Source organism: Scylla paramamosain, chromosome 4 (genome assembly GCF_035594125.1).
Source record: "Scylla paramamosain isolate STU-SP2022 chromosome 4, ASM3559412v1, whole genome shotgun sequence".
Lineage (NCBI taxonomy): Eukaryota > Metazoa > Arthropoda > Malacostraca > Decapoda > Portunidae > Scylla > Scylla paramamosain.
Window position 1 is genome coordinate 30,359,527 of NC_087154.1, and position 16,188 is coordinate 30,375,714.

The 16,188-nt window shown below is 35.2% G+C and overlaps 2 protein-coding genes across 6 annotated transcripts; one reads left to right on the forward strand and one right to left on the reverse strand.

The window, feature by feature from the left end:
* Positions 1 to 2,946: 2,946 nt before the first annotated feature.
* On the reverse strand, positions 2,947 to 9,058 carry LOC135099964 (coiled-coil domain-containing protein 191-like). Of its 2 annotated transcripts, none has more exons than XR_010268468.1 (3): positions 8,926 to 9,058; positions 3,248 to 3,402; positions 2,947 to 3,153 (listed from the first exon to the last, which is right to left on the reverse strand). XR_010268468.1 is itself a non-coding variant. In XM_064002722.1 (3 exons), the coding sequence occupies exons 1-3, from the start codon at positions 4,400 to 4,402 to the stop codon at positions 2,949 to 2,951; spliced, it is 1,113 nt and encodes a 370-aa protein (XP_063858792.1). In that variant the 5' UTR covers positions 4,403 to 5,340; the 3' UTR covers positions 2,947 to 2,948. The 2 variants fall into 2 exon arrangements, 1 of the variants encoding a protein (XP_063858792.1); XM_064002722.1 differs by lacking the exon at positions 8,926 to 9,058 and adding an exon at positions 3,650 to 5,340.
* On the forward strand, positions 8,931 to 15,793 carry LOC135099965 (transmembrane protein 19-like). 4 transcript variants are annotated; one of them, XM_064002724.1, is made up of 7 exons: positions 8,931 to 9,158; positions 11,581 to 11,688; positions 13,129 to 13,266; positions 13,475 to 13,624; positions 13,800 to 13,904; positions 14,528 to 14,743; positions 15,105 to 15,793. In XM_064002724.1, exons 1-7 carry the CDS (start codon positions 8,960 to 8,962, stop codon positions 15,254 to 15,256), a joined length of 1,068 nt encoding a protein of 355 aa, XP_063858794.1. In that variant the 5' UTR covers positions 8,931 to 8,959; the 3' UTR covers positions 15,257 to 15,793. The 4 variants fall into 4 exon arrangements, with proteins under 4 accessions (XP_063858794.1, XP_063858795.1, XP_063858797.1 ...); XM_064002725.1 differs by having other exon boundaries at positions 9,154 to 9,287; XM_064002727.1 differs by lacking the exon at positions 8,931 to 9,158 and adding an exon at positions 11,023 to 11,176.
* Positions 15,794 to 16,188: the final 395 nt, after the last annotated feature.

Consider the following 16,188-nt stretch of genomic DNA (forward strand, 5'->3'; position numbering starts at 1 on the left):
GTGTATTGTATTGGAGAGATGTATGAGGATATTGCTGTGGCTTAACTACCACATTTGTTCAGTGGTGGTGTAATTTAAGCATATATATATATATATATATATATATATATATATATATATATATATATATATATATATATATATATATATATATATATATATATATATTAAAATATCAGATAATAATAATATTTATTATATACATTATTTGGATTTAAACACCAAAGAACCTGTTTTACTGTATGTTTATATTTTCATGGTTTAAATATTTTTCATAGTGTTGTATTGACATCTGTAAATATAAACTTACTGTATTGTAGGGTTTTGTGTAATTGTTATGGAAAAATTCTGCTGAAGGTCCAAACTTCTTGAAGCAAATTGAGACTTCAAGAACTATTTTGGTTGCCAGATATATGTAAGTAATAGATTATATATTGTGAAAGCAGATTGAAGCTTCAAGAAATATTTTGGTTGGCAAATGTAGAATTGTAATTAATAGATTATATATTATGGTAATCAGAAGTTTTCTGAGAGAAAAGTTAATATGTGCCAAGGGGAAATGTTACTAATGTCTATTTGCATACTGTGGGAAATTGTGGAAATAATTTTATAATTATAATATTTATTTGAGTACATATTGATACAATAGATTGTCATCAGGAAATAACACATCATAATTTCCAACCTCTAGTAAGGTTTTCCCAGCCAACGCATTTCCCTTCTTGGGTATATTTGGAGATACTGAGTGATATAACATAAGGAAAATTATGGTTTGTCTTAACAAAAAATAAATGTGTAAAATGCCCACCCAGATAGTCATTTGAATGGTATATTTTTTGCATCCCTTACACCTCATCTCAGCCCTCTTATACTCACTTGCTATCAAGCTACAGCCTAAGCAAATCAACTGTAGGGTGCCCATCATGTCACAGTCTCTTGCTTTATGAAATGTGTAGAATTGATCATTGTTTACTTACAATATATGTTGTGAAACTATTAATCCTGTGACTTGCACCTACACCATAGGAAATGTATTTAACTGTGGTTTTACATCTGAATTGGGAATCATAGGTTCATCATCATTACAATCTCTAAGCATTTCTCACCATTACATATTTTTAGCCTATGTTAAAATTGTGTTCCTCTATAAAAGCATGTTGAGACTTGACAATAAATTCTTATCCTAAAATAAAGGTTTCTAGTTTATCAGTAAAATGGGTTGAAATTTTTGCATCCCACAAGTAGTGCAAACACATTTTGATGATGATGATAATAAATTCATAAGTAAATAAATACCATCATCTAAATGAAGTTATCAGGGCCAAAGTTTTAAACATATCTGTTGTGGATTTTAGTGGGAAAAAAAAAATATATATATATATATATATATATATATATATATATATATATATATATATATATATATATATATATATATATATATATATATATATATATATATATATATATATATATATATATATATATATAAAATGATGGATGACTCATGACTAGTAAGGAACTTTCATTAATGCTAGATAAGAAGAAAAAATATTGTGAAGAGGACAGAATAGGGGCCATTAAGATGTGAGAGATATGGAATGATAATAATTTCTACAAACAGGTACAGGATTTCTAAATGGAAAAGTGCAGTGTGACTCAAAGAAGTGACTTAGCCCTTTCTTATTATTTGCTGCCATTATTAGTGGAATTCCAATGGAAGAAAATGGGTTTGATAAAATAAAGTTTGTTATTTGCTACTAATCTACACTTGGAGTTTGAAGTGTTGCAGGATATCAGAAGATAATGTCAGAGAAATAATTACATTTCTGGAAACCATAGCTCGAGCCAGATGATCAGCTTGCTTTCTGTGATCTTTACATGACTTTTGGTCCTGCTAAATTTGTACAGTTGTGGTACAGGCCTAACTGGTTAGTGAGTATTTTTAGTATTTGATAAAAATTAATTGCACAATTCATACAAGTATTAGGGTTGAAACTTGTCTAATTTTGTGAGCACGCGAAATTTATACTAATAATTCATTGTGATAATTACCTTCAACGCATGGAGGTGCATGCAGGAGACAGAACTGAATTGCTATCACTATTAAGGAACCATTCACGGTAAAAAAAAAAAAAAAAAATGCATTTTCTTGAAAATATCGTATTTTGGATTTTCCACAAAAAAAAAAAATAATAATAATAATTGATGCCTCACCAAGTCAGATGATTCTCAAAGTTGTACTCTGTCTAGGATGATTTAACTTGTGGGAAAGATCAGTCCGTGATCACACTGAGCCAAAACTGCATCAGCATATCGTTGCTTCTTTTCTTGTGCACCACAGGATCAAGATAGTGTAGTACAGGTGCATGCTATAGGCATTAGTACTGTACAATATTTTCACACACACAGAGAGAGAGAGAGAGAGAGAGAGAGCAATCCATTTTCGTACACAGCGCCCGCACAGGCTGCATGTGGTCTTTTTCATTAGATGTGAAGTGCGCTTCCCTCCTTCAGTGGTAAGGAGCTTGGCGTCAGTAAGGACCATTTTGATGTTTCTGCCTTCTTACATTTCATCATCCCCACCAGCCTCTGTGACACTTTCAAGTGTATTTGATATTGATCACAGGAAAAGGTCAAGTGAGTAAAAGAATGAAAAGATAGAGAAATACGTATATATGAAAGAAGAGGTTTTCTTTAGATTGAGATAATCTCGAAAATATTTCTGCACGAAAGCACATTTAAGAATGCCTCAGATTTTTTTTTAATATATATATATATATATATATATATATATATATATATATATATATATATATATATATATATATATATATATATATATATATATATATATATATATATATATATATATATATATATATATATATATATATATATATATATATATATATATATATATATATATATTAAGTTTTAAGATAATTTCAAGAAAGCACTGACATCGTCCAGTCAGGAGACTTCAATCTATCGTTGTCATCGTCGTCATCAGAGCAGGAGGACGGAGAGAAATCTGGGACAATGTCCTTAACAAGCCCTCTGAGGCTGGTGCCCACAACATCTCTCCATCGTCTTGATCTCCTCGTCCTAGCATAACGTTTCCAAGCTGATAGGCTGTAGGCGAGGAGCTTCCTGAAGGAAAAGAAGAAATATTATTAAATAGGCTAATACACCTTTCTCTTATACATTCTAAAGGCATGCCGGCTCAAGAAATGGAGTCTCTCACCCAAGGTAGTGTTTAGAGGCCCTTAAGGAGTCAGCTCGATGTTGCAGTATGAGGTCAAGAGCTGTCCATCGCCAAATCCACAGGGCTCGCCGGAGGAGACACTGATGATGATGGCATGTGGCCCTCATCACCTGTCGGTCCTTCTCTGCCTTCCCCTAGAAAACGAAAAATGTGTGTATGTGTGTGTGTGTATGTGTGTGTGTGTGTATATATATATATATATATATATATATATATATATATATATATATATATATATATATATATATATATATATATATATATATATATATATATATATATATATATATATATGGATAAAAATTTCAACACGTGTATAATCGTGCATTGTTCATGAATGAATGAAATTTTAAATAAAACAAAATATAAAAATTAATGCACCTCTTTCCATTTTGCAAAATACTTTTGAAGGAGCCAAGCTTCATAAAAATGTGTGGCCACTTGATCCCTCCACTGGATTTCCTTGGAGCTGTGAATCAGTAATTTGGAAAAAGCTCTTTGAACAACTTTTTGTCTATAGTGATTTTTGGCTTTAATCTTGTTGGTTTTACTCATCTCTATGAGTTTTCTAAAAGCTCTGAAGGAGTTACGCAAGAGTCGTGCTTTATTGAACGTGTCTGCAAGTTTATTGTTCCTCGCTTGCCTGGCTTCCCTCGCTCGCCATTGTTCCTCCTTTAGTATCCTTAGTTGATGCATCTCTTTCATCTCGCGAAGTTTGCTTTCTTGTCTAAATTTTGCTTCCTGACAACGCCTTTTTTCTTCTTCTGCTTTCAGTTTAGTTTCCTGTAGCCGCTTCATTTTCATTGCGTCATCGATCTCTCTTCTCTTGGTCTTCCGCTGCATGGCCCTCACCAAGATGTTGGAGAGCGTATTGTCGTCCTCGCTTCCTCGCCCCTCAGTGTAGTTGTAGGTGACAAAATCTTTCTCCTTCAACGCATACGTCTTTTTAGTTTTCTTTCCGTTTTTTTCGTTCGCTCTTTGTTGTCTGTCAGCAAAAGCGATGACGTGTGCTGGTTGAAGCAGGCTATCGGTCGTAGGAGTTAAAACTTTGCTCCACGGGTTTGCCATTGAATCAGGTGGTGAATGTTGGTTATTATCTTCAGCAATAATATAGTTTGTTATTATAATTATCATATGATATAATTTTCTTGTACTTTCAACACACAAGATTTTTCTATTACATTTAGTACATTCTGCGACTTAAATAAAGCTTATTTACTTTTCTCACAAATGTCAGTTTATCACTTGTGCTGTTATAGGTTTCACATTGAAGGTAGAAAACACTTTTTTAGATGTAATATTCCATAGCTTTCAGAAACAAAGCACAGGGCAGCAGCACGCGGCGTGTAAGCCCAGCTCAGACAATAGTGACACACGCTGTACAGGTTGAGTGACGCTGGTGGTCGTCATGGCAACCTGTCACGAAACATTTCGATTTCTGATTAGCTAGAGGGTCTGCTCATGCAGGGGGTGGGGGGGAAGGAAAGAAAGAACATGTAATTGAACATTATGTCATGACAACGAGATATTAATAACAATAACATTAGAAAGTTACTGGCACTGTCACACAGAGTCTGACTGATATCAGTCACAGAAGGCTCATAAGAGCATAAGAACATAAGAAGTAAGGGAAGCTGCAAGAAAGCATCAGGCCTACACGTGGCAGTCCCTGTATGAAATATACCTACCTATTTCCATCTATCATCCCCATCCATAAATCTATCTAATCTTCTCTTAAAGCTCCCTAATGACTCAGTACTAACAGATTGATTACTGAGTCCGTTCCTTTCATCTACCACTCTATTTGAGCACCAATTCCTTCCTATCTTGTTTTTAAACCTAAATTTTTCAAGCTTGAATCCGTTACTTCTTGTTCTATCCTGGTTACTGACCCTAATAATTTTGCTTACGTCCCCCTTGTTTTTACCCTTATACCACTTGAAGTCTTCTATCAGGTCCCCTCTAAACCTACGTCTCTCTAACGAATGTAAATTTAGCAGCTTTAATCTCGCTTTGTAGAAACATCCTTCCTGTAATATGGTGATCAGAACTGCACAGCGTAATCTAGATGAGGTCTGACCAGCTCCAAATATAACTTAAATATTACTTTGGGATTTCTACTTTTAACACTCCTAAAAATGAACCTAATACCCTATTTGCCCAGTTTCTGGCTTTTATGCACTGTTTTCTTAGATGAAGTTCAGAGCTAACTATAACTCCTGAATCTTTTTCGTATTCTGAACCTACTAGAGCTTCATTGTTTGTTGTGTTCCTAATGTGTGGGTTTCTTCTACCTACACTAAGTACTTTGCATTTGCCATCTGTCTGCCATTCGTTCATCTTATCCAAATCTGCCTGCAAGACAATGGCATCCGATTCTTACCTAATTAATCTATCTATCTTCGTGTCATCTGCAAATTTACTAATATCACCACTAATTCCACTATCCGAGTCACTGATATATATTAGAAACAACAATGGCAATAATACTGATCCCTGTGGCACCCCACTAATTACTTGACTCTACTCAGATTTTGAGCCGTTTATTACAACTCTGTCGCCTGTCGCTTAGCCACGACCTTATCCAGCCTAAAGCCACGTACACACGGAGCATCATGTGTCAGCGACGTGATGCAGTAGTGGTGTTGAAAAATTGACACTAGCGTCCAAACGGGCTGCATCACTGCGAATCTCATCCTTGGGTGAGCCATCAGATTTGTCATCATTTGGCTTTCACGGGAGGTGTCTGCCGACACTCTACTCTGCGAACAAACTGTACTGTGGAGTATAGTTGCTGTGTGTGCAGCTAAAAAAAAAACTTTTGAAAACTAAACTGGAAGTTGAGGTACGTATGATTTCTTCTTCAGCAAGGAAAAGTAAATCATTAAAGCACCACAGCTTTGGAGTGTATACATCTGTCGTGCCAGCACCAGACTTCTTTGATGCATTGATGGCAGTCATTTCTCTGTGAAACTGTGTTTTCAGTGTATGGAGTTTTTGGTGATGTCTTCATACCGCACATTACAATTTACAAAAGAAGATAAGTCAGCTTTTAGAGTTTCCATGCTTATACCCTTGATATTTCTCATCTTGTACTCCTTGCACTTGATATTCCAAATGGCTGGGTGCTGCTTTAGCAACTCAATGAAATGTAAGGTAATACACTTCGTCCATTCGAACGGCTTTGTTGGTTGAGCCATTGTATGAAAACATGGCGGAAGAGAGAGCGCGTGCATCCTTCTTCTTCAGCGGTCATTGACACACTGCTCAGCGATTTGAAATGGCTCCGCGTCATGACTGTGTTCATGGTGCAGCGACGAGTTGAAATTAACGTTTTTCAACTCGTCGCTTCAACACATCGCGCATCAAGATGCTCCGTGTGTACGGGGCTTTAACACCTTCCCATCTATCCCGTGTGCCCTAACCTTTCTCAGGAGCCTCTGATGGGGTTGATGGGGTACCTTGTCAAACGCTTTACCAAAGTCCAGATATAGGACGTCATAGCTATCACCATTATCTGCCGCCTAGTAAACCTTACTGTGAAAACTTAACAAGTTCGTCAGGCAAGACTTCCCTTTCGTGAAGCCATGCTGTGACTGATTTATTAAGTTATGTTTGTCTAAAAGCTCCCTAATGTTCTTCACTCACTGTAGAGCAGCAAGAGGCGACTAAACACATTTTACAACACTACGTTGTGAGCATAATTCTGAACGGATTTAAGATCAAATGTATCATGTTAAAGCGGTGGAAGAAACTGACAAGTGCAGCACCGTTTTTTTTTTTTTTCGAATGGATTTCTGTGGACAAGTGGGACTGGTACCGAGCATAGCTTATCTGTGAATAAATCCATGTGTGCTTAACGCTCGAAGCTGCCTGGGAGAGGGAGGGGAGGACTTGTTTGGAGCTCTTATAAGGATGTGCATATGTCTCCATGTTTTTATTTAATACAGCTGATGTGAAGACGGTTGCCTATGATTTCGGAACATTTAGATCTATCAGCCCAATCCGCCATTGAACACTGGTTGTTGTCAATGTAACTGCGGAATAAATTTCTGTTATGGGTTTGTCCTTGTCACAGTCTTTCCAGCGTGTTCTCTAGTCGTCTTCTTGTGAGGGAGTTGGCAGCTGCCTTGTGTGCAAAGCCCTATCACTGCTATATATTCTCAAACTGTAGTCTGTGTCTGCATTACTTTCAGGTTCTAGGTTAGATTTTCGAATAGTGTGTTAATTACAGGAGGTAAGTTATATATATATATATATATATATATATATATATATATATATATATATATATATATATATATATATATATATATATATATATATATATATATATATATATATATATATATATATATATATATATATATATATATATATATATATATATTTATTTATTTATTTATTTATTTATTTATTTATTTATGTATTTATTTATTTATTTTTGTTTTTACCTATGCTTCCTAGTTTAGATTTTCATTTATTCTCTCTATTCTTTACCTAGTTCAGATGGCCCATTTTCTGATTTTTTTTTTTTTTCGCAGTTTTCTCTTCTGTCTCTCATTCCTCATTATTCCAGCGACTTCAATTAACATCCTGTTCTCTCTGTCCTCTATTTCATGAGAATGTCGGTGATATGGTCTTGTGATGCCTCGTGAGAGAGAGAGAGAGAGAGAGAGAGAGAGAGAGAGAGAGAGAGAGAGAGAGAGAGAGAGAGAGAGAGAGAGCATTTCTGTGAAGGTACAAAGGAAAGAAGGGAAGAAGACGGAATCAGCAGTAATCTCGCCTAATATGATCACTATTGGTTTTATTCCACACTTTAATAACATCTTGCATGCAAGTGCTGACTGACACTATTCAAGGCATCCACCAGGAGCCACGTCCACCCTGTCTGGCAGAGCCTAGCCCATGGAACACCTGATTACACCATCTCAACTCCCACGCAATGCCCAGTCAACATCTTGCCAGGTTTAAAAAGAAGGTTGGCCAAGGGCTGCTAGGTGTCTAAACCCTGTTAATTGCCGTGCACACAATGTGAGTCGGAAAGAGCTCCAATCTCAAACAGACAATTAATTTCAGGATCGTTCTCTCGAAATAGTTCAAAGCTAACTGTGCAGAACATCATACAAGATCATTCCTCTCATCTTTCTCTCAACACCAATCAAAGATGCAACAGCGGGAAGGATGAAGCAAAGTTTTTCTCCATTTTATTTCCTACTGTTGACTTTTGATGCGCTACATCAAAGTTTAAGTATGGAGGAATAATTGCAAATATAACCTCACGACCAGAAGTAAAACAGCTTAGCAGTGCTCACTCGTTCAGACCACGTGGCAGAAAACACATTTAATTGTTTCTGCTTCATCTCTTGCTGCATTATTGGGATGCGGCAGAAAAACCGTTAAAGGCTAAATCAGCTACACTCAAAATATCAGAACAAGAAGCTACAGAACAATGTGCTCACATTGCTCCGTTACTGGAAGATTGGAGACCGTTAACACTACGTGCATGACATTATTAATAGTAACGGCATGCGTTTTAGCAAGGACTCTGTATAGTATATAGTATAGTAGAGTTCAGTTTTTTTTTTTTTTTTCATTATGGTGTAGCTCCTTCCCGTCTATTCGTGGATCAAAAGTTTACTCTACTTTTTATTTACCTTCAGCCCATACTCCTGTGTAGTTTGTGATAGGATGGTAGTGCAGCGTCTTGCTCATGCTTCTGTGTTAGTAATAGGATCCAACTTAAGGAGAGTGCCGTTGTGGTGGCAGAAATTCACGCCGAGAACTGTCATTGCCATATGGAACGCGGCAGGGCTGATAGACGCGGCAACTGTCTCAGGCTCTCAGGCCTCAGCGGCTGGCATCAGTGTAAGGGTGGACGCGGCACGGGGTGGGTGTGCGGCAGTGCTCTGCGTTGTATTGACCATGCGGCAAACATTTCTACTTTTACTTTTTATTACGCTTCCAATATCTGTGGTACTATGGTTTATCAACGCCTTCGTGTCGTCAACAATAGGCGGTAAGTAGCCAAAGCCTCAAAAACCGTTGTATTTACTTAGGGCAGATGAAGGAAAATCCACATAGATTACTTCAATGCACGGCGAAGCCACATAATAACAGCAGCTATACGCTAAGTCCCATAGAGAGTCTTGGTAGCGTGACTTGAGGGAGGTTAGAGAGTTACTTCCTGACCCGGCAGACTTTTCATGTTCTGTAAATCCTGACCGCGGCATCCAGGCTCAGGTGAGGGGCAGGCAGGTGTGGCAGGTAACAGTGACCACCATGAATATCAACCAGGGTACTTATGGTAGTGTGTTCAGATGCATAGTATTTATTTAATCATGCAGAGATCATGGTATTTCAGTGCTTTAAAATTTGCATATTTTTCTGCATCTTTGTATGTTAAGAATATTGGTTACATAAAAAAAAAAACACATTATAAATGCTTTGCTTTTCCCTCCCTAACAAACGTAAGATCAGTCAGGAGAGCAACTTTGGGGGCATCCAGGGGAGTGAAGCCCAAGAAAAGGAGGTTATAGTGTTTGGTGAGGTTTAAGGTTTAAAAGCTTATTACTTTTATATAGCAAGATATAGCATAGCAGATAATTCAACTTGCACAGCATCTGCATGACTGTAGATGTCCAGGAGGACAAAAGGGGTAATTTCTAACAGTTTTAAATGTGATCATTATTCTCAGCTCATCATAATACATTGCATTGCTTTTACACAAAAAAAATAGTTTGAACTCTAGCAGTCTCATTGTCAACTTTCTTCTTCATTTAATTTTATTTATTTATCTATTTATTTTATTTTTATTTTTATTTCATTTATTTATTAATTTTTCTGCAATAGCCTACAAATTTAGTACCTATGAATAACAGTTCAACAGGTGTGAGAAAGGTCTGTCTGGACAGAGATATAATCATCCACAGCACAGCTTGCACTGCAAAACTCTACTATGAAGCAACAGCAGCAGTAGCTCAAACCACTCTACAATACTGTCTCAGGTTCTTCAGTGTTATGCTAATGATCTGAACAATAGCAAACTAATTTCTTTAAATTCATGATAGATGGATAAGTGCAGATTCAACAGCAATTTATTGGCTTTCTTGGTTCCAAAGCCTTGCTGGATTCACCATTTTGCCTAGACCAGCCAATGTCATGCTATTCTGTACTGTTAATGTTAGTGTGCTTAGATAACAACTGAAAGATTCTGTTTCCAGTCTCTGGGTACAATGTGTGCCCTTCTACCATTGTATGGCTCAGATGTTGCATGTAGATAGAACAGTATTTCAGTAATCCATCCATTCATCTATATTCAATTTTTTACCTTTCATCATCATGGGTACAAACTGCTCAACAAACAATGCTGCTGATGACCATCCAAAATTTTATTGATAAGATGAAGTGAAAAAAAAAAAATATTGTGGACAAGTTGGAGTGGAGAAAAATTTGCAGTGTCTGACATGACTCAAGACAAATTTGGTGGTGGGAAGTAACAACAGCAGCCACTGACATGTTGATTTCTTGTTATCAGGGTTGGCATGTATTTTTTGGGCTCTCCTCCCTCATAGATAACCAACCATTACTCATTGTAAATGATGGCTCCTTTGACTTCATCAGATGGAGGGATATGAAATAGGAAGCTAAGGTATACAAGAGATAAATTATATTCAATGATAGAGAAAGATAGGATGAAAAGATTAGATAGGCATAGCTGACGTAGAGAAAGATAGGATGAAAAGATTAGATAGGCATAGCTGAAGTGAGTCTGGTGATACATTTTTAGTCGTGCCTTAATGTGTAGTTTGATTAGCTATGGCAGTGTGGCAGCATACCTGTTTTGTGTGTGAACATCCAGAGACTAACTGTTGGATTCACAATGTGCCAAGATGTTGCCAGTGCTAGGTAATATTTATGAAAATTAATGAGTGAATCACCAGGTAAGCAGGTAAAAAAAAAGAAAGTGCTTTTCTGATTATCTCTTGCAGCTTTGGTTGAGATCTCCATAACCCAATTTTTCTAATAGAAAGTTAACCAACACCAATGTTCTAAGTAATATATATATATATATATATATATATATATATATATATATATATATATATATATATATATATATATATATATATATATATATATATATATATATATAATTTGTAGTGCAGGTTTGTAGTGCAAGAAAATAAAAAGGTATTATATATGTGAGATGAAATGAAATTTGAGAATAAAATTATTGTCAAAGAAAATTGCTTTCTTAGTCATAGATTATTTTGTTATTATGATTTATTGCTATTATTTTTTTTGTTTAGGAAGTGTCATAGAGCCCTCCAGATGGCTCAGTGCCACACTGCTGCCTGTGATAGTGGCATGGTGGGGCCTGAGGAAGAAGTCCCTGTCATCTAGTGGTGCTGTGTGTGGTGAGTCTGAGGAAAGCTTTTTATTACACGTAGAAAATTTTTTGATATTATTGTGCTTTCTACTTTTTCCCATCGGACCCTAACAAAACAAAAGCAGACTTCTTATCTTTGTTTGCTAGATCTGCATAACATCATGCAATTTAAATTCATGTTTCCTGACACTAATAATTCAAGTTATGTATCAGAGTCTGAACACTACAAATTTATCTAGAATTAGAGTTGCATTAACTTTTAAACACATAGTAGTGAAACATCCATATGTCATTCTATCCATCTACCTATTTATTCTGATGCCAGTTTTTGAAAATTCTTTCTTGGAATGGACATAGTAAAAAGTATCCATTCATTCCTGTATATGCATGTCATCCTTGCAAACATGTACATGAGTCTCTCACCATTGTTAATGAAAATACCACGTTTTCTTGGAGATTATCCTATACCTACAGTATTTTCTTTATTCCTTGTTATATCATTTCCTCAATTCTTCTAAGGGACTAAACTCATGATGTAATGCTTTACTACTTGCCACTCCACAATCAGTTTCTTTTCCTATAATTTATACTCTTCCTCTAATTTATATTCCAAATGTCCCATACAGAGAAATGCTCTTGGTGCCTCTTATTTTTATATCAGAGGCACCTCTGACAAAAGCCATGTCTGCATTTTGGATCATAGGTCTTTACTTTGTATTCTGTTTTCTGGTTTTATTAACATGCCAGTTTAGTAATTATGATGTCATTCTATAGTATCCTTTTTATTGTTCGTTCTTTTATCCTATGTGTATCAAATTACATTACCAATTATCTTTCCTACAAAAATTGTCTTCAAATTTCATGCATTGTTTGCCCATTCAGCTTGATGACACCTTGCTTTAGGCATGGAACTGTAACTGGATGGAATGGCAGATGCTTTCCCTTTACTCTTTTCTTCTCTGAAAACATTTCACTTGTTTTTTTTATTTTTTCAAGCATCATTTGCAGAGTGGCATTTTTTTCCATGCATCATTTGCAGAGAGACTCATATTCAGTTTTAGTTTAGCATAGTATGTGTGTAGTTTCATTACATCATTATCAAAATCAGGCCTGATGTCTTCTTGCAGCTTCCCTTGTTTTCATATGTTCTTATTTTGTTAAAATTTCTGTAATTTCTCTCTTATAATTCTTTCTCTGAGTGAACATCAATCTGTATATCTATATTTCTCATTTTCATGCTTTCTGAAAATGTCAGCCATTTTTCCTTTCATATCACTGTAATTATTAGTAACTTCTTTTCATTTACTAACCTTCCACCCTCTTCATACACCTTTACAATTTGTTTGGGCATACACAGTACACAGTATTTGTGAATGCAGCATACATTTTACTTCTAGATATGGGAAGATAAAATATATAAGATAACAATATACTAATTGATATAACATTTAACCCTTTCTATTCCCAGGTCTTATTGTTGGTTTTCTCTTAACACTCGGAAGCTATGTTTTCTTCGTCAATCTTCTTATCTTTTTTGTGTCGTCATCCAAAGCAACAAAATACAAGTCTGCTATGAAGAGAAAACTTGAAAGTGATCATAAAGAAGGTAAAATATAAAAATACCATTTATTAGTACTGTACCTGATCTGTGTAAGAGACTTTTTAGTCATGATAAGCATTACTAAATATGAATTGTAATTTTGGAATAGGAAATAGAAAATGCAAATGAATTTAAAAATATGGTATATACACCTATGAAATTTAAGCTTACACATGTGTCATTCCTCTTATTGATAATGGTATTCTATTTGCAGGTGGTGAAAGGAACTGGGTGCAGGTGATGTGCAATGGAGGTGTAGCCAGTCTCATAGCTTGGTTCTATATTGTGGATTGTGGGTGTGGTGAAAACCCAGTGGATCTTATCTATAGCTACCGATGTTCTTGGCTTAGTGTGGCAGTCCTAGGTTTGTAAAGTAGAATAAAACATGTTTTTGAATCTTAGTATCTGATGGCATACTGAAATTTACAGTATGAGGAGAGAAAGATGAAAGAGTTGTGTTTTTTTATCATTAAACTTGGATATATGAGTTACCCAGCAAAAGAAACCTAAACCATTGGAAAATTTCCTCACTCTTACAGGAGCTTTAGCTTGTTGTAATGGAGATACTTGGGCCTCAGAGTTTGGAGCAGTTCTAAGCTTTGGAGACCCCCTGCTCATCACCAACTTACAGTCTGTTCCAAGAGGTAACTTAGAGAATAATTGTTTCCTGTTGAATATTTATTTACTAGCTGTTAGGTCACTCACAGCTGCAGAGATGGTTTTTCAGTATTCATTGGGGTCACTAAGAATGGTTATGTATTCCCATAATGTTTTCTGTTTGATTAGTTATCTAGGCATCTTTATTCATTGGGGTCACTAAGAATGGTTATGTATTCCCATAATGTTTTCTGTTTGATTAGTTATCTAGGCATCTTGTGAATTGTAGCACCCTCAAGATAACTCATTTTGCAGCCTTCATTAGGTGAAACTGGAAGGATACATCTCTCACTTAAGGTAATGGTAGAGTAATGGTTGTTTCTAGGCTAATGACAGTATTTTTGCTTTTCCAGTCACTGTGCATCTGCTGTTACTAGCAAATAATTTCATAAATCTATATCAGCAAATGGGCTTGCTGTACAGTTTGTTGAGTTGCTTTTTTATAGTTTATTGTATAACAAAAAATAACGTTAGTTTTGATGTGGCTTGATTCCTGGAAAAATACAGAGATGCTTTGCCAGTATTAATAAATGTATGTTTTTTAATAGAAAAAAAATTTATACTATTATTATTGTTATTTAAGAATGTGCTTTTTTTTTTTTTTTTTCAGGAACCAATGGAGGAGTGAGCCTCATTGGGCTGTTGGTGAGCTTTTTGGGAGGTTTGTTGGTAGGACTTGGGCATTACTTGACATTGCTGATGCTGGTGTCCACACCAGTGATGATTGCTGCCCCTCCACAGTGGCCCATTGTGCTGGTGGGTGCTGCAGGGGGTCTTCTTGGGAGTCTTATTGATTCTTTGCTGGGAGCTACAATGCAGTATTCAGGTGAGATGATACCCTCAAACTTAAGTTAAAGTAATCTGTTAGATTTAAGAATAGTAGATGGTTTAAACAAAACTTTAGTTTTTTGTATTTATATGATTCAGAAATATTAAAATATGAATAATATTAAATTAATTGGAATGTGTTTTTTGTGGGGGTTTTTATTTAAGCATTTCTCTCATAGCTTTCTGTTGACTCGTAATTAATTTGTGTAAAAGACACGTAATTAATCTGTTTAAGAGAAAAAATAGTTCATGAAAAGGAAAAATAGTATGTATACTGTATTACAAATATAAAATATTTGTAAGTCTTGCACTACACTGAATTAGGCATATATAATATAACTTGTTTCTTAACTTTGTAGGAATCACCTCAGAGGGAAAGATCGTTGAGCGTCCTGGAGAGAATGTGAAGCACATCAGTGGCTCACACATCCTGGACAACCATGCTGTTAATCTTATCAGTTCTCTACTAACTGCAATATTTTTGCCAAGAGTTGCTCTTTTGATAATGTAGGCAGTTTATAGTCAGTTGTGTCCTTTGTGTATTTTCTTTTAATATGATTGTAGTGATGGAATAGTTAATGGTGACCAAAATCCACCACAGCCTCAGTGATCACTTACAACCTCAGTGGTAATGTGTCAGATCTTGAGTGTTGGGTTCATTGCAAGATTGTGATCTCTCATGGCTAATCTAACCTGCCTTCAGATAAGTTTCTCAGTGTTTGCACATGATGCTCCAAAGGGGGCATAGTGCAGTGACTGCCTACAACTACTATGCATGTCATGAGTACAGTATTTGTAGGTTTTGGTGATACTTGATACTTATTTGCATGTTTCTTTTTCTGTAAGGAAACATGCATTGTGAATTTTATGTGGGTTAGAAATATTCTGTGAATGCATTGCTTATTTTAGGTAGATTGCCTGCTGTTTTGAAAGCATAAAAATTTTGTTTCAAATAACTGTTTTAGTCAGAAGTTTATATGAAAGGGATATTGCTTTGTTATCAGTAAACAAAATAAATATCAATAATATGAATTAAAAAGGATTAACATTTAAGTATATATATATATATATATATATATATATATATATATATATATATATATATATATATATATATATATATATATATATATATATATATATATATATATATATATATATATATATATATATATATATATATATATATATATATATATATACACACACATATAATGTGTTCTGTATTGAAGAGGAGGTGAAAACAATAAAAAAAAATGTTGTGCAACTTCTAAAAAATAAGGAAAGAATGGGTTGTAATTCCTTTTGTAGAAGTAAAATTTGGAATTATTTATGGGAAATGATGTTCAGAGAGATGATGTTGGAGAGAAATGTAAGTGGTTGTTTTGTGCAAAACCTGTATTCTACAACAGTGAGGTAGAATTCATGAAATAAGGAAGTGTG

What these genes read in the sequence shown, in the direction of transcription:
- LOC135099964 (XM_064002722.1), bottom strand. Translation starts at nt 4,402, where the DNA reads ATGATAATTATAATAACAAACTATATTATTGCTGAAGATAATAACCAA. An exon ending in ATTTTGCAAAATGGAAAGAG is followed by an intron (nt 3,403 to 3,649) that starts GTGCATTAATTT and finishes TTCGTTTTCTAG; the next exon opens with GGGAAGGCAGAGAAGGACCG. An exon ending in GCCTCTAAACACTACCTTGG is followed by an intron (nt 3,154 to 3,247) that starts GTGAGAGACTCC and finishes CTTTTCCTTCAG; the next exon opens with GAAGCTCCTCGCCTACAGCC.
- LOC135099965 (XM_064002724.1), top strand. Translation starts at nt 8,960, where the DNA reads ATGGTAGTGCAGCGTCTTGCTCATGCTTCTGTGTTAGTAATAGGATCC. An exon ending in GCTTAGTGTGGCAGTCCTAG is followed by an intron (nt 13,625 to 13,799) that starts GTTTGTAAAGTA and finishes TCACTCTTACAG; the next exon opens with GAGCTTTAGCTTGTTGTAAT. An exon ending in CTTACAGTCTGTTCCAAGAG is followed by an intron (nt 13,905 to 14,527) that starts GTAACTTAGAGA and finishes TTTTTTTTTCAG; the next exon opens with GAACCAATGGAGGAGTGAGC.